This window comes from Colias eurytheme, chromosome 14, assembly GCF_061535395.1.
Source record: "Colias eurytheme isolate Ceu_HAF_F1 chromosome 14, ilColEury1 Martin Lab GWU primary, whole genome shotgun sequence".
In the NCBI taxonomy this organism is placed as follows: Eukaryota; Metazoa; Arthropoda; class Insecta; order Lepidoptera; family Pieridae; genus Colias; species Colias eurytheme.
This window is the reverse complement of record NC_142993.1, coordinates 804,836-822,246: the sequence shown is the minus strand read 5'-3', so window position 1 is coordinate 822,246 and position 17,411 is coordinate 804,836. Positions and strand designations below refer to the sequence as shown.

General features: G+C 33.8%; 1 protein-coding gene and 1 non-coding gene across 2 annotated transcripts in view; both read right to left on the bottom strand.

Annotated features, from left to right (window-relative positions):
• LOC149902670 (intermembrane lipid transfer protein VPS13A-like) overlaps window positions 1–17,185 on the bottom strand; it is a 46,124-nt gene extending 28,939 nt beyond the window's left edge. The window contains exons 1-18 of the mRNA XM_090109685.1: window positions 17,045–17,185; window positions 16,102–16,502; window positions 15,487–15,698; window positions 14,904–15,078; window positions 14,308–14,581; window positions 13,882–14,128; window positions 13,553–13,683; window positions 13,056–13,250; window positions 11,537–11,745; window positions 9,080–9,224; window positions 8,518–8,654; window positions 7,889–8,158; window positions 7,332–7,510; window positions 6,781–7,010; window positions 3,438–3,580; window positions 2,451–2,585; window positions 1,644–1,812; window positions 765–911 (exon numbers count right to left, since the gene is read on the bottom strand). Of these exons, the coding sequence (XP_089965811.1) occupies window positions 765–911; window positions 1,644–1,812; window positions 2,451–2,585; window positions 3,438–3,580; window positions 6,781–7,010; window positions 7,332–7,510; window positions 7,889–8,158; window positions 8,518–8,654; window positions 9,080–9,224; window positions 11,537–11,745; window positions 13,056–13,250; window positions 13,553–13,683; window positions 13,882–14,128; window positions 14,308–14,581; window positions 14,904–15,078; window positions 15,487–15,698; window positions 16,102–16,502; window positions 17,045–17,185 (3,540 nt within the window). The remainder of the gene's footprint in view (window positions 1–764; window positions 912–1,643; window positions 1,813–2,450; window positions 2,586–3,437; window positions 3,581–6,780; window positions 7,011–7,331; window positions 7,511–7,888; window positions 8,159–8,517; window positions 8,655–9,079; window positions 9,225–11,536; window positions 11,746–13,055; window positions 13,251–13,552; window positions 13,684–13,881; window positions 14,129–14,307; window positions 14,582–14,903; window positions 15,079–15,486; window positions 15,699–16,101; window positions 16,503–17,044) is intronic.
• On the bottom strand, window positions 12,159–12,242 carry TRNAL-UAA (transfer RNA leucine (anticodon UAA)). The gene has a single exon. It is a non-coding gene; the product is annotated as a tRNA-Leu (tRNA).
• Window positions 17,186–17,411: the final 226 nt, after the last annotated feature.

Genomic DNA, 17,411 nt, shown 5'->3' with positions numbered 1-17,411 from the left:
TCATCACATTTTTGCATTTATGCTACGAAATAAAAGAAAATAAAAAAACTAAAGCCTCTAAGGTATCATTGTCATTTAAAAATTTGATAACGACGCGTGCCGTTCTGGTACATCACTATGCGAGACTGACACGCGGCGCGCTCGCAGTACAGTGCGGCATGAGGTGCTTGTCCATGGCAAAATATTTGACGTACCGCACACAAAAGAAACAGTTTCTTTTCTATCGTTGTGTCCAATATTTTGCCATACGATTTTTAAACTAAATTGAGTCCTACTTCAAACTGTGATCACAAAAATATATTTGTCTCTTTTCTAGTCATTGATTAACATATAAAAAACCTCGCCGCACCACGGTGAAAACTGCGATTTTGGGCGCCGCACTGTGGTGTAGTCGCTGATGGCCCGATACTGGACATGCCGCAGTGAACGTGTTAATATATTTTTAGCTAGTATTTTCAAAATACTATTTTTTACTATCCCAATGTAGGTGCTGTGCTGACGCAGGATTTTCGGTCGCGTCGCACATTCACATAGCGTCGCCCCCTAGTTGTCCCGTAGCTCGCGCCACCGACCCACGTCTTGTAGTTAATAAATTAAAATAGTATATTTTTGTGTAATTTAAAAGAATATATAATTTCCATTGACTGCATTCTTTATTTTCATCTCCCTACACACAGCTACACTAAACCAACATATCTTTTTTCCGTTTACTTCATGATTTACAAATATTTTTTTCTTTCCCCAATTTGTCTGTCTGCCCTCACCTGCAGGTTATACAGCAGCGAGCAGAACAGCACGACGTGCAGGCGGCCCACGTGCACGCGCAGGTCGGCACGCGGCCGCGACCGCACCCCGCCCGCGGAACGCACATACTTCAGTTCTAGCACTTTGTCCTCGTCTGGCCAGATTAGCTGCAATATTAAACTTGTGACGATGACCTGTATTTACTATAATGAAATAGAAGTGCCGACTAACCATGTTATCCATACACATATATTAATCCTTATCCCATTAAATGATGTTTTATTATAGACTGTTTCAATACCAGCAAAACAATTTTTCAATTAAAAAAATTGGATATTCCATTCAAAAGATATAACGAATTTTTAAAAGTGTCAATCTACAGAAAATAGTAGGTATACTGTTCAATACAATGAGCAGGCCGTAGTGCGAGACGGGGTGAAGGTGATTTTCATGTGATTAAAAATTAAACCTATAGTCCGACCTATAGTAGACTTTTCACTGTCACGATATCGCTATCTATGCGGGTGAAACTGCAGGGCATTGCTAGTATTTACTATAATGAAAAACTTCAGCTTTTACAGCACATTAAATGTATCTGAATATATAGAAAGTTCGACGATATGTGACACCCGCCAATCCGCACTTGGCCAGCGTCGTGGATAAATGCTCATAGGAGGCCCGTGTCCCAGCAGTGGAAACAAATATGGGCTGATGATGATGATGAAGAAAAAATGTATCTGATAGCATGTATTTTCCATGAATTGAAGTTAAGGTAGCGAGATTATTTTCAGCTTGATGTTACATCCTTTAAAATTTTGGACATAGTACTTTTCAGGCTAGTACCTATTATACAGATTACACCATGCATAGCTTATTTCTAGAACCTGTACATTACTTACCTTAGGATACAAAGTAGCATCAGAGAGATCGTCCAATTGCAGTGAACCCAGGAACAACCTGAACACCAGTCGATCATCAGCTCGAAACACGCAGTCACTGTCCAGTGACCGCGCCCGCCACTCCACTGCGCCGTCTGCTTGCCAGGCTCGGATGGATACTGATGATATCCTGGTGAAAATGGAAGAAAAATATTTTTGAAGTGAAAACTTCTTTAGCGGCGTTGGGTATAAAATCTTAAACTCGCGTCAGGACACGTGACCTGATCGAAAAAGCGTAAGACGGATGGATATCAAACATGCTCAACGTTAATAATCAAGTTTTCACTTCTGACGGCACTCCCCCAGTGCAACCCGTCTTTTTTTTCATACAAATTCAGTAACAAGCTTGAAGACGAATAACTTCAAGGAAAAAGATTGTGAGAAAATTAAGAAAAGTATGGAAATGGAAGTTAAAATTCAAAATTATTTATTGTGATTCACAGATTAAATAGAGCTGAAAGAGTATTGTAATTCGGTAGATACCTAAATTAAAAATTCATTCGATTTCTAGTTATTGATGTTTTCTAGAAAGGACAATTTATGAATAATTAACGATCTCTTGTGAAAATTATCTAAGACCAATGGAATGAGAATTGAAAAGAAAATACTTTCCCGGGCATCATTTGTCATTCTCCAAAGAAAAAATATACAACAAAATCATCTAGTACGTGATGGAGAACAATGTACTGCAGTGATCCATATGAATTTAAAGACGTCATTATATTTTATACTATGGTATGAATAATATTCAAAGAAATATTAACTAACCGCATGGAATAACTAAATTTGGTAGCTCCAGGAGGCACCGGCGTGTCAGCTTCTGGTTGCATCAGTAAATCCCACAATCTCTTTGTTCTTGGTAGCATCATACCTTTCATGTTAAGTGCATGGCGCTGTTGTACTCTGCAAAGTTTTATATGTTTTTGTATTATATAAGTACTTAATTTGGGTTTAATTAGGTTTTCTAACAAAATCATCACAATTCATTTGTATTTTTTTTAGGCCAGGTTCTTTATATTCTGTTGTTTAAATACACCTAATATTAATAATACAATTCAAAATATTATAACAAGAACTACAGGCAAACTAGAACTATATAAAGTCATCCATATTTATTTAGAATTATTTACACAGTACTCCAGAATTCGATAATAGCGTGAATTCGGTCAAGTCGAAAAATTTTATTTTCACTGTGAAGGAAGTAAGTACTACATGTCTCTGATGACTAAAAAGAGCCAAAAAGAAGCAAAATTCGGTTGGACAAATAATAATATGGATGTAAATTGGGACATGTGACGGTGTGAATAAGTCGTTTAATTGGGCACCAGAGCGTTTAAATCTATTGGACATGAGCATGTATAAATAAAATGGACACAAGTATGTATAAGTTCGTCATAAGGGTGTATAACTGTATAAGTACAAAAAATATACACAAAGGTGTACAAATCTATTAACATATTATATAAGAATAGAAAGCTATATGTCTAATTGTATATGTAACGTAAAAGTCTTTTTAACACACATAAACAATCTAGTGATACATTAGAAGGTGTTTTGATTAAAGTGTAAGTCAATTGACACAAATGAACATTAAAAGCTGTAACGGTGTATATAAGTCAGTGGACAACAAATATTAAGAATAGAATAGAATAGAAACACATTTAATCCCAAAAAATGATACAGTACATTAAATTACAGACAACACTTATACCTAAAAAAAAGTATAACATTACATGTAGACGTATTAATACTAACTTGCCCGCCAAGTACGCGATGTACTTCATGAGCGTGTGCAGCGCGGGCGCGTGTGCGAGCAGCGCCACGTGGCCCGCGTCCGCCACCAGCGCCTGTTCCACCGCGTGGAAGTGCGAGCGGAACTCGGGGCAATGCGCGCGCACCTGCACACGTATTTTTTTTTTAATAACGGTCCCTCATAGGAAACCGTTGTGTGGGAACATACGTGTATATGGGCTGATGATGATAATGAATAAAATTTAAACTAATGACCACAGTTACAAATACATATTACAAAACATTTAAAGACCCTAGAGTAAATACAGCTAATATATTTTTTCACACAAAGTTTATTGACATAGATTTCGCTATGATTAAAACACGGAATGATAGAATTAATGTTTATAGGTCGTTTCGTAAACAATGTACCAAGACGTACTACCGTTTTATACGCGCGTAGAAGCTCAATTTTGGAAGCGCAAAACAAATCATCATTTATTTGTCAGAATTAAAATTTTGCAGGTGGTCATATCCTTACTAATATTATAAATGCGAAAGTAACTCTGTCTGTCTGTCTGTTACTCAATCACGCCTAAACTACTGAACCAATATGCATGAAATTTGGTACAGGTAAATTAGCTTGGAGAAATTTTTGCGTTTGTAGTAGTGTATGGTCAGCAAATAAAATAAAACAACATTTTATTTTTAGTTTTTATTTTATACAGGGTTACTTGTAAAACACCAGCAACCTCGCAGGACAAGATAGCTAACATCATAAGTAACAACATTTGTTCTACGACTTTTGGCATAACGCAATAAATTATTTTTAAATGATTTTTTAAACTTTTATTGTACTCTCCTTACATTTGTAAGTCTATGTTCTATTAATTATCGGATGGACGACGCGACGCCCCCTTCCCCCTCTCGTTCGCTTTTTGTTTACGTAATTTTTGGGAGGCGTAGAGTTTATAATATTCAGACGGAAAATTAAATGAATATTTATTTTTGTATGAAAATAAAATCTAACAAATTATCAAAAGTCGAAATGTTGTTACTTATGATGTTAGCTATCTTGTCCTGCGAGGTTGCCGGTGTTTTACAAGTAACCCTGTATATATAAGGGATTTTAAATTAAACTATATGTGTTTCTCCTCTGAAAAAGATGAGACTTTATTTTAATATTTGCACATTTAACATACATATAACTTTTACATTAACAATGTTACTAAAATGAAAAATTTACTAACCTGAAAAAGAAACGACATTTAAAGTTTAATTCTTTAGTTTGAGAAGTCAAAGGCTTGCCTCGACCATGTTTTAACACTGGAGCCATATTGAATTAACAATATAAAGTTACAACACTTACACACAAATTAAACACTAGTTATGGCCCTGCCTTCATACAAAACTGCTGAATACGCCGTTCGCACGGGAATAGAATGTGGATGCGATTTCCCTTAGTTAGCATCCAAGCTTACGTCTTTATAATTATTAAACTGTATAAATTCATATGTTACCTAAAATAATGTTACCTATATAAAGTATCTAGGTGTGATTATTGACAGACACCTTACCTGGAATATACAAACTGATTTAGTAAAGACACGTGTGAGAAAATTAACCTACATTTTTAGAAAACTAAGACTAATTGCAGATATCAAAATGATCAAAATGACTTATTTTGCTCTTTGCCAATCTATCTTAAACTACTGTCTCATTTCTTGGGGTTCCGCAAAAAAATGTCATCTTATAAAAGTTGAGCGCGCGCAAAGAGCAATTCTTAAAATCATCTTTAAAAAGAATTTAAGATATCCAACCAAAGAATTGTATCAAGAGGCTGGTTTACTGGTGCGTCAGCTATACATACTAGCAGTAATACTAAAATTTCATAAAATAGCTCCAAACACAATTATAACGAACGAGCGCACTCGAAGAAATCCTGTATGGAGGAAACATTGCTGTAATATGTCTTTCGGTAGCAAGGCGTTTATATTCATGGGACCTTACTTATACTCCATAATGAACAAAAAACTAAATATCTTTCCTATGACCAAGTTCCGCTGTAAAAAATATGTTACAAATTGGCTATTTAATCTAGACTACTTAGAAACTGAAACTCTCGTTAGCATAATATATTGATTAAAATATAAACTTACTATTAAAATAAACACTCATACAACATCAACACATACACACACACATATACACGCACGCATACACACGCATATATACACACACTTAATACTTAAAATGGCAAGTAAAGTTTGAAATATTTTTTATGTAATACGATGAAAGAGATTGAGCCTCACAACACAGGGGATCCTAGTGTGGGGTTCAATGCAGCATATGTAACTATATTATGTAACATTTTTTGAAACTAATAAAGAAATTTTTCATTTTCATTTCATTTTCATTCTTTAACTCCGGTCTGCATCGTGCAGACATGGGTGTAAAAGTCTCATTTTAGCTATTAAATGTAGTTTTTAAGTACATCTGAGTTTTCATTTGGGGCCTCCGGCTGCGGGACATGTAATTCACTTCAACAAATATTATAACAATAATAACAAATAATAACAACAATCAACAAATACAAAATTTATCAATTAAACTACGTACATAATAATTATAATTTTTGAATGAAATGTGCTTTATGTTCTAACGGTACCAAACGACTGCACGTGGCACCTGCGGACAGCGTAAACTGGTTTATTCTGGTTTTGTGCGTGTTTCCACTTTCCACTATCAAGTGACGATTTATTTATTTGTTTTGTTTCGTAATTATTATGGTCAAATATTAATTATGAAACAAATTATTATGGACACGATATTTTATTGTTTCACGGTAGTCGCCTTGTCGTTTGCTCAAGGACGTAAAATTGAATGATATATTTTTCTTTATAAAGTCAAAACCATTTTCTTTCAAATAAAAACTTGTTTTTATTGAAAACAAAAGTGTTGCTAGGAATAAGTATAAAATTAAATAATAATGTTAGGATATCGAAACATTTTTGTATAGGCCAGAACGATATAGTGGAAACGCGCTCTAAGATCTGAGTAATATACACACCACTACATATGCAAAAATTTCTCCAAGCTAATTTACCTGTATGGAGATATTTTGATACCCGAGAAAGGACATAGGCTACCTTTTATTGCGAAATATGTACCACGGGCGAAGCCGGGGCGGACCACTAGTATGACATAAAGCATCTTTATCATTCATTAATTATAAAATATGAAAATTACATCGACTGTATAAAAAAAATAATGTTTGTCATACCAAAATTCACTCAAGTCGCTATATTTTACAATTTGTAAGCGACTCATCTATAATTATGTACTATGTATTTCTCTTTAAGCTCACCTTCCTATACAGCAAATTGAATAACTCTCCATCAGTGGTCAGCAATTCGAGATACTGTCCATTATTGCTGTGATGCTGTTTATCAGTCAGTAACGCTGAACCCACTGACAACTGTATTGCTGGACCGAACGCCATTAGAGCTACATCGAGACATAACTTGGTGACACTTAACATGATGTAGGGCTTGTCTACTTGCTCGCTCGAACGGTTTAGGTTTATTACTATTTCACCTGCGAAAGGAAAAAGGATACATTTTTCTTAAATCATCATTGTGAAATTTCGTGAAGGATAGGAATCATATTGCGTAAGTTCACGACCATGTTTACAATGATAGCTCTTTATCAACATGTTTTTTCTATACTGCAATAGACTTACATAGCTCTAACTTGATTAGATGTAAAAAATAATTTTATCATACTAAAAATTTATCATATTTTTTGAAGACCATGTATCACCAATCAAATGAAACAAACCCAGAATAAACAGCTGTTCTCAACTTTTTCAACTCAAAAAATATTACACAATTTAACACATCTCTACAAAAATCTCACCAATAATAAACCGTAGCAAAGTCCCGATATTATTACTGGGCGACACATTGTCATCAAAGCCCGGGAGGTCCACGGACCTCGCGTATTCTTCAACATCCTCATCACTGAGGTCCGCGGGTGGGAGGGATTCTACTGTGGGGGAGTGGGTTGGACCTCCGTCTGCTTGGGTGTCGGGTACCCTGTGAAGAATTCAAACTCATTTAATTATTTAACTAGATTTCGTTTAGTAGCAGAAAAATGGTGATCTGTGACGTTCCCAGATTCATTAGAATTAGATTATACTGCTTCTGTGCATGTGTTTGTTACCGAAAAAATGTAAAAATTTCTTCGTCTTATATAAAACTTCATATTCTTAACCAAAATGCACTATTAAGAACATAATAAATGGAATGGAAGAAAAACCTAAGGTGATGGAGCAAAATTAATTATTATTTCCACTGCAAAAACAGTACCTCAGAAGCTATTGACAACATTCCCACAAAGTACTGTGGTAATATTCAGTTTTGTAAAATAATCGAAACACGTCAAAATTCGTATACCAAACAGTAAAAACCCACCTATTCCTGCTAAAATACGCGGCCACGATCTTCCTCCTCAACTTGACCAGATCTCCGTACCCTGGATCTGCTAATATCCTGTCCCTTTGCAGGGTTTCCACCAGCTCAGGGTCCATGCAGTCTTCCGTGTAGTCTCCGGAGTCCATGAATGATACTGGCACAGTATTGGGTACGGGAATGGGCAAGTTATCCAGGAAGTCCAAAAGAAGACTTATGATACGGTCTGAGATGTTCAGTTTCAGGCTTGAGAGGGATATGTTTAGTTTGTATCTGTAATAAAAGACAAAAATAATAATTGAATAAAGAAAATACGAATTAAAAGACGCGTTTTATTTATCAACCTATTATTTTAGTAAAGTCACGCAAAAAAAATATTTTCAATAAATTCGAAAGAATAATACAGATTTTCTACCGGCATGTCTCTTATAATGCACTTAGAAAAACAACGCTTTTAGTATAATTTGCAAATAAGGCAAAAGCTACTTAATCAATTTAGTCGATTTTTGGCAGGAAAATATTATAGAGTATGATAAATTATGATATATGTAGCACATTAGTTTATCAAGCGAATATTATGCGAGTGAAGTTGGAGGCTCAAGCTAGTAATAAATAATAGAATTATTGTGTACCTAGGCAATAATTTATAATCCTTTCTGATACTCGTGGAGAATACCAGTTGACTCTTCACGCGTGGAACAAGGTGATGTTCAGAATCACCAAGTTTCCTGGACTCCCGCCATGGTTCGTTCCAATCGCAGAATAGAATCTAACACAAAATACCTACATAAATTAATGAGCAAAATACATTTAAATACCGAAATAAGATTACAAGAAATTCAAAATATGAAATTTATTTTTAGAATATCGAAAAATTACACGTTTGTACTTTGAATTTTCTGAAAAATCTAATCTCCTCTGTCTGAAGCTGACCGAAGCTTTTAGCATTTAGCGTGATGAAAACACAATTTTTAAGAATTGCTATAAATCTTTGCGTAGAGCTTATAATACCGTTTATTGTTCAATCTTTTCGTTCATCATTCGTTTCATGTAGCCTGTAGGATATTTAATTTTTAATTTCAAAGTAGTGTCTTAAAAAACATTATAGGTATATCTATGTAACTACATAGATACATAATGTTTTCATAATGGTAAGCCTTTTATAAATAAACAAATACATAATTTTATGAATACCTGAAAAGAGCACTCCGCATGAAACCGATCATACAGTTTCTCCTCCAACTCCATACATGTCGCGTCTTCTAACACCAAGTTAGGGGGTTGTAAGTCCGTCTTTATTATTATACGGTTCACGTCTATTACAATGAGTCTGCCGGGTCTGGGGAATGGGAGAAAATTTGTAGATTTATTGTTTTTATTGTATTTTAATGTGTTTTATAAACATTGAAAAGATAAAAGAAAATATCATGTGGTGGGTCTTGATAAAGAATCGCTAGGCAATTGAAAAAATATAATTCTTACATCTGAAAGAATTAAAAAATGGGTTGTTGCGCTAAAAGGTTAAGATTTCATTAAGAACCGAACCGAATAAAATATGAACCGAATTTGATAAATAATAATAATTAATGTAAGTGTATAAGGTAAACGCAGCTATCAACGACCCATCGAAAATCTGAAGGTATTACCGACCTATAAAAGTAATTCGAAATTTAAACGTTTCCAGAACTATTCTAGCTATAGGTAGGCAAAGTTATACACGAATGTATTACTTGAGCATCGTATACTTTTACGTTAGTGTGAATAACTGTGCAAAAAAGAGTTAAAATACGTAAGTTGCTGCGGGGTAGCGTGGACGCAGGACGTTTTGTACTGTTCCCTTGTTCCTTCGGGTAAGTACTGTGATTTATCTTTTTAAGACATTTACAAACAAATGACATCTATACTTTAGTTTATATTACTAAATGTCAATGCATTTAAGTGTCAACTTTTCATTTCTTACAACATTTTATTAATAAAAAGTAATTTGAAACGATAAAACTTGAAATTAAAATGGGACGGTGTTAGCTTCACCAGTTTAAGTCGTGGCAGGTATCAACGACCCGTAAGTCGGCAATGGCAGCAACGTAACTTTTTGTTTTAATTTTCTTTTATGTTATTGTATCACACTAACACAAGTGGTTTTATGGACCAGTTTAAATCTAAGCTATGAGTCTTCATAAAAATCTATTAGCGACTAAACTTTTTTGTCTAGTGTTTATCTTTTAGCGTTGTCAATTTATGCAAAGTTATGATATTTTTCGAGGATCGATATCGAATAGTTACAGTAGTAAATCATTGTTTTTTTGTTCAAACAATATGCATTTGTTCATATTTTGTATGACATTAATCAATTATAATCTATTTTATAGTCTGATGGTCAAATTAATTAAAATAACCATTTTTTTATGGGTCGGTAATACAATTTAGATTAATACTTACATACTTTACCGACCCATGTGGGTCGGCAATAGCAACTATAGGAAGCTATTACCGATCGAATATAGATTGTTTAGTTTCTCATCTACAAATTCAAATTCAAATTGCTTTATTTGCAGAATGTAGAATAAAGATGTTTGTAGATACAGATAATATTGATCCTTAAACATTCTGCTTGTAGTTGAGCGTGCAAATATATTTTTACTACTTTTATGACATAATAGGTGCCTATTAAAAAATGCTTCTTCATGGTTAAATTAACATAAAACATATAATTATATTTTTTTTTCAGAAATATGGAGCCACAAAAGCGGCGAAAAGTATACAGTAAAACACAACTCGCCGAAGCAATCAATCAAATAGCATAAGGAAATATCCTAGAGTTTGAAATCCTTAATTTAATATATGTACATAATATATTAATAGTATTATGTTGATTAATTTAAAAGTTTATAATTATTTAGTTCATTACTAAAAAGTACTCAATTGTTTTATTAAAAATAACTATAATAAAAAAATACGAATATATTTGCATTTTTATTTCATTTTATTAAGATCGGTAATCATCATCATCACTAGCTTCTATACATTCCATTGCTGGAAAAAGGCCTCCTCTCACATACGATCGGGAATAGCTGCATAAAAATCGTTAATAGCTTCACAGCCGTTTTTATGGGTCGGTAATTGCAACAATCGACTAAGTCACATTGAAAATTATTTTTTACAAGATAATCATTTATTAGAATGTATTTGCTTCAATAAAAACATTTTTTATACATAACACTAGCATATAAAATGAAACTATAAATCTTTAGAAGAACCAGTATACTTAAAAAATATGGTTGATTTGAAAATTGCCTTAGAGGGGTCGTTAATACCTGCGTTTACCCTAGGTTGATCTTTGAAATTTTTCATAAGTAAAAAATGTATCGTGTAAATCATTGAATATTTTGTAGCGTAGAGATTTTTGTACATTAAATTAAGGCAGGTCGCAGGTAACTAAAGACATCTCAAAGTATAGGTACTTATAAAACTAAATAGGTATGTAAATCGTAAAATCAAGTTTGTAGGTAACAAATTAATTATTAAAAGCTCTACTTTATACTCCAATGTTATCCTCGTTGAATGAATAAATAAATGAAAATTTTATTTGTTTTAAAATAATTCATTTTTGTTAATATTATGCTGATATTATTATTATAATGACACACTTACTTATGCATACACCCATGTTCCGGCACAAGCACAGTCGGTCCCTTGACATCCACATTCAAGTTAAACACCTTCTTTCTACTAACAGCATACGCAAGCACCGACTTGCTGATGTTCCCAGCTTGTTCCAAAGCCGTGGACACTTCTTCTAGAAGCTCGCGGGAACTCATCGAGTGCGTTTGGAAAAAGTTTATCAATTCTGTTATGCCGTGCTGTAAGGTATAAAAAAATTAATGTGATTTAGGTAAAATTTTGAAATAATGTTTTAAATGTTCAAGAGATTTGAAAATATTGCTCTGTTGGACGTGTCTACGCCTGCATAAGGATAATAAAACGTAATTTATTTTCAAATTCAAATTTATAAGATTGTAAAGAATAACTTATAAAAATGTATAGCTAGACGAAGCCGGGATAAGAGGCTAGTTCAAAAAAATATTTCAACAAAATACAAAAGTATGCTAACGAAATATATTGTTTCCGGAACAATGGTTGTAAAAGTGTAACAAAAACTTTATACCTAATTAAAAAATGTAACGAAATTACTATACACTTTGATAGTATTAAAATAACCAAAATTTATAAGCAAAAATAATAATAAAAGATAAACAAAAAAAATAAAAAGCTTTGTCAGGTGTGGGGTTCGAACCCACGCTCCCTCTCGGGAACCAGAGCTTAAATCTGGCGCCTTAGACCACTCGGCCAACCTGACTTGACGAAGAATATTGAAATTTTAGTACATTATCCGCGTATAGAAATTTCTTAACAAAATAGCAGTCCAGTCTGTAAAATCAATAAACATCGAAATTCGAAACAGTAAATAAATAATGACTTCATGATTTTGTTTTATATTTATTTCCATGTAAAATTCAAATGAAAAGCTAGGCGATTAAAAAGTAATGACGAATCGAATTACCGGAACAATTATGTAAATAGTAAATACATAACAAGAAATTATTAAATTGCTGTTACTAACAAAAATTAGACACTGACTTATTATCGTGATATTATAAACAAAGTTTAATTACAATGTATGTTTGTAAAGCTTTTTATCCAAAACAGATAAAAGCTATTAAGTATGCCGATAATTAGTATTAAAAATTCGGTATGTTTGGTGTGTGTCTGTCCGTCTATTTATTCTCGACATCGTTGGCTGGAAACATTTGAACGGGACTTTTCAGTATCATAATAATATAATACTTGTCATTATAACGGGTAATTTAGACATCTTTGATAATGAGTAATACAACGTCCAGTTAAGTTATTTTCCTTTGTATTAATTCGCTTTCAAGGGTAGCAAGGCCGCCCTGTCCGAAGGTAATCGTAGCTTACCTACTTAGGTACTTACGAGCAATGAAGATTATTGTTTTCATTCATATTTTAATACAGTCCCTTAAGCTCTTACCTCCACATACCTACACCAATTGTACAGCTTCACTCAACTTCCCGATGCCAAGAGCCTGGTTATCAATATACTTACGTGATCCTTAACAAAATCGTCCTATTTTTCCACCTGGAACCTTACCTCTACATACACCAATTCCACGGGCTCCATCAACCAGGTAATACCCAGGTCTGCGTGACTATTTATCGGGTTCCTTTCCACATCTACCGCGATAGCTGTTCCCATGGAAGACTCTCTGGCTGTTATCAGCATGTGGACCAGTTCGCCGTCTGAGGAGACACCTTCAACTACCAGGTTGTCTGCTCGGAGTGATAGCTGGTGGGGAATATGGTAATGAAATTATATCATTTTCAGAGGAAACACAATAGTTGGCAGGATAAAAGAAACTCGTTAAATATTTGGGTAAAAAATTTAATGCAATCTTATCATATTTGTTTCTAAAATGGAGTTAAAAATAAAATAAATTCAATGGAAAAACAACATAGATTGCAAGTTTTTGAAAATTTTAAATCAGTTGCACATGTACAAGGCTAACTTCAGAAAAAGATCATTACCGAATTATGTGACTATGAAAGGGGTATGAAAATATTATAGAGCATTGTTATAAAAAAATGTACCTTATACGCTTTAGCCGAAGGTCTAGTTTCAAGTGAAGCCAGGAACTGTGTCAAAGTCACCACCAGCACCTCTTTACTTCTATTGATTAATGTGAGAGAACAGTTCGCCAGAGTTAGGTTTAGTTTGTGTTCTGTAAGTATTTTTTATTTAGTTATAAAATGTATGGTTTAATCAAAATAAAAGAGATATTTTTTTCGATATTCTTGATTCAACGTCAGTTTCAAAATCATGGAAATAAAATAAGGAAAAATCCAATTCTGAATCAGTGTGGCTAGAATCTTAATTCTACGTCAAATTTTAATTAATCACACCTTCAGAAGACACTTACCAATATACTGCTTAGATTTGTCTTGCCTTGGAGCCCCTTCCACATACCCTATCAGCTCACACACTTTCTTCTTCTCAGGGCTAGATAAATGGCTCCAAAGCGTTTTATTCCTCTCTGCCTTTACACAGAGTTCCACTCGAGACTTTTCATTGTCTGAATCGCTTTCAGCGTCTGACGACCCTACTACTTTCCACCAGTCGAATTCTGTTTCCACTACATCTATACTTTCTGGCTCTTGGGATAAGAGCTGAAAGAATATTTCGGATTTAGTAGTTAAGTTTTGCCTGGGATCGAGAAGTAATACTTTATATTGTTTGCAAGCTACCTATGATCAGTTACGGTCGACTTCTCAATATCTTTTGTTAACATTACAATTATTTTAACTCTATTATTTGTTTAACTCAATAAATTCAACTAATCACGTACCTCAAACTTCGCCTGTTCCCTTGCTATCACAACTGATATAATTGGCAAGTTATCTTCACACTTCTGCAAGTCCATCTTCAGCTCAATATCATTGGGACTCCGCAGTAGACTCTTATAAGTCTTCTTGTAGATATTATAGTTCTCTCTGTGCTTTTTAATGGCTGCCCAGGTGTAGGGGCGTACTCTTTGTTCTAATACTACGTTGTAGGCATATTTCCACCATTTTTTTATACCTTTCGATAGTGGTATGCCGGGGTGCAGGTGGCGGTGTTTTCTAGAGTTATCGAGAGCAATTATTTCTTATGATAAGAAAAAAATAAAATGCTGTAGGTAATACCTATAATTTCGCTATATTGTGGTATTTTCTAAAGAATTGAGTACAGAAAAAGTAACAGAACAGAATAGTCAACGTTACTCAGTTATGATAAGATTACGATCGAATATAAAAAGAGGCATTGAAACAACTACATAATATACTCTTCGTTTCATAGTGAATTTAAGAAATGGTTACATGTTATACTTAAAATTATTTTCTGGTTAAGTTTCATTACAAAAAAATTTACTTTAAAAACAAGATCTTAAGAACATCGTCTAACCTGTTAAGCTGAATCCTCCTAAAGGAAGCGAGCAAATTGTCAATAGATAGATACTGTCGTCTGGATAATTGCAGTGCGCTGTCTTGCAGTACTGCGTCCAGTAAGAGTCGCGGCACTCGCGCCTCGCCAGAGCGGTTTATGAGTACTTTGACTTTACATGTCACTGGTTTGAGTACTGTAACGTGTTTAAATGTGTTAGTAAAGTATTGTATTGCAGTTAATTTGTAATTTGCTTTACATGTAAATGGTTTAAGTACTGTAATGTGTTACAATTAGTTATTAATGTACCTACTGTATTGCAGTTAATTAGTAATTTTACTCTACGTGTACTGTAATGATTTGGGAATTACAAATTGCAATTCAATTTTAGTTTTATAGCATCCCAATTCTACGCTTTATATTATGCTTAAATAATAAATAGTAAGAACTATTGAACATATATGATTAAAGTACTCATGTTGGTTTTTTGTATGCAGTTTGTGAGCAATAATCGTCATTGTGCAACAGGCGTCTTCAATTTCAAATACAGTATTTAATTTCAAATTGAAAACCATGTTTTCCCCAAACATTGCCATATACTCACGAAACTCGAAATCCTCATGATGCATCGAGAACTTATCCAGCCCAGTCAGCATATAATGCTTCCAATTGTAATACTGCATGGGGGTTATATTGGCTATTTCCACATCATCGAGTGCTGTGGCTGTAGGGTTCCAATAGAGGGAGAGGGATTCGATCCGCATCATTTGGTATACCGTGGATGCGTTCGCTGGCGTCACGGAGGGCTTCCATTTACTGGAAACAGGAGTTATAACGTAGTTTGTATTGTTACGTTTTGATGGAATTGCATTTTTGACGATTGTGACGATTTGATGTTTGGAAAACGGTCATTATTTTTAACAAGTGTGTTTAAATAAAAATAAGTGAAGCGTTTTATTTTAACATCAAATATCCGAAAATTTAAAATTTAATTTGTAAAAGTAACTAATTAAAATTTTCATTTTGATACTTTAAAGTTTAATCGATAAGTTTCAAGGCAATATTGCTAAAAATTAGAAATATTGTTCATTAATGTTACTCACTTAACTAAGAAGAATTATAACAAAAGCTCTACCTATGTTATATTAATCACATCAATAGCGTTGTAAATAATATGTAATTCATTAAATATACCTATCTACACAGTAGTAACACTTACCTATTAGTAGTCTCAATCGACAAACTCTGCAGACAGAGTCCACACGCGAGAGGTCCATCCTTAGAACTGATAGAGTCCTCATATCTCACATGAACATTCCGTATATAAATCTGAAGATTATTCACGATCGCCGTGAACAGATTCTCAAAGAAATTCTGAGGTCCCTTCAGAACTTCGCTTTCTGCTTCCAAGTCCTGTAGTATTTTCCTCTTTGCCGCTCTGGTGAGACGTTTCTCTCTTTCTGGGTCGAAATAGCTGTTGGATATTGCTGGACCAACCAGGATGAGGACATCTTCAATGTTAACTACTACTGGTTGTGTGTATAGACCAGACCAGGGGATTTGTAGGTTGACGCGGCCGATTGTACCGATTTTCACATCAATTGGTAAGTCTAGTTCATACTGAAAATATTGGTAAGTTTTCGTTACTGTTTCTACTTATTATAGAAATTAACACTTGAAATTGGGGAGATTTGAGAAAAAATTGTAGAGTCGCACGTTACTTAACTAAGTACCTATAGATATTTGGAACAAATATTTTACGTTTTAAATACTACGATTAATTAAGTTTATCATTATCCTAAATATGAGCAAAAAAGAAATAAAATCGTTAATGTAAAAAAGGCGCACTTTTCGAAGATATTTTTTTTTATTAATCGCTCGGCACTCGTTTAGCAGATCGCGATTGGCGGGCTGCTATAATTCTAACCGGCCAGTACTTTTCAATAGCATAATCATGTATCATGTATGTAAGTAGATACCTCTTTTGTTGCAATTTAAATGCAATTCAGTAGTTACCAAGTTCGATATAGCGATATAAATAATTTAATCGTATGAAATATTTTATTCCACCTTGCTATTTCGTCATTGATTGTTGATTGATCAGTATCGATAAATTAAAATAGGTATTATTAGTTAAACAAGTGTATATTAATTCCACATACCAGAGCTTCAGGTTTCAGCTTCAACTCAGTCAAGTTAACATTCCCGGAGAAGATGCCCACATTGAGATTCTCTGTATCCAGATCCTGGACATATTTCCCAAGCAGGCGGTTCAGGATGCCCGCCACTGCTCCTTCGAACATGATGCTTTTTTTCTTTGTCTTTAGAAGTTAAATCCTGAAGAATTAAAGTCGATTGGAATCGCAGTATGATAGAGCAAAAATATATTTGATTTTGACGTAATTTTCATTAATTACGCCAAAGATTTTGAATTTCACTATTCTTATCTACATTACGCATACCTACATACCAACATGTGAATACGAAATTAATTTGTATACATATAAATTAAAATAAAAACGATCAGCC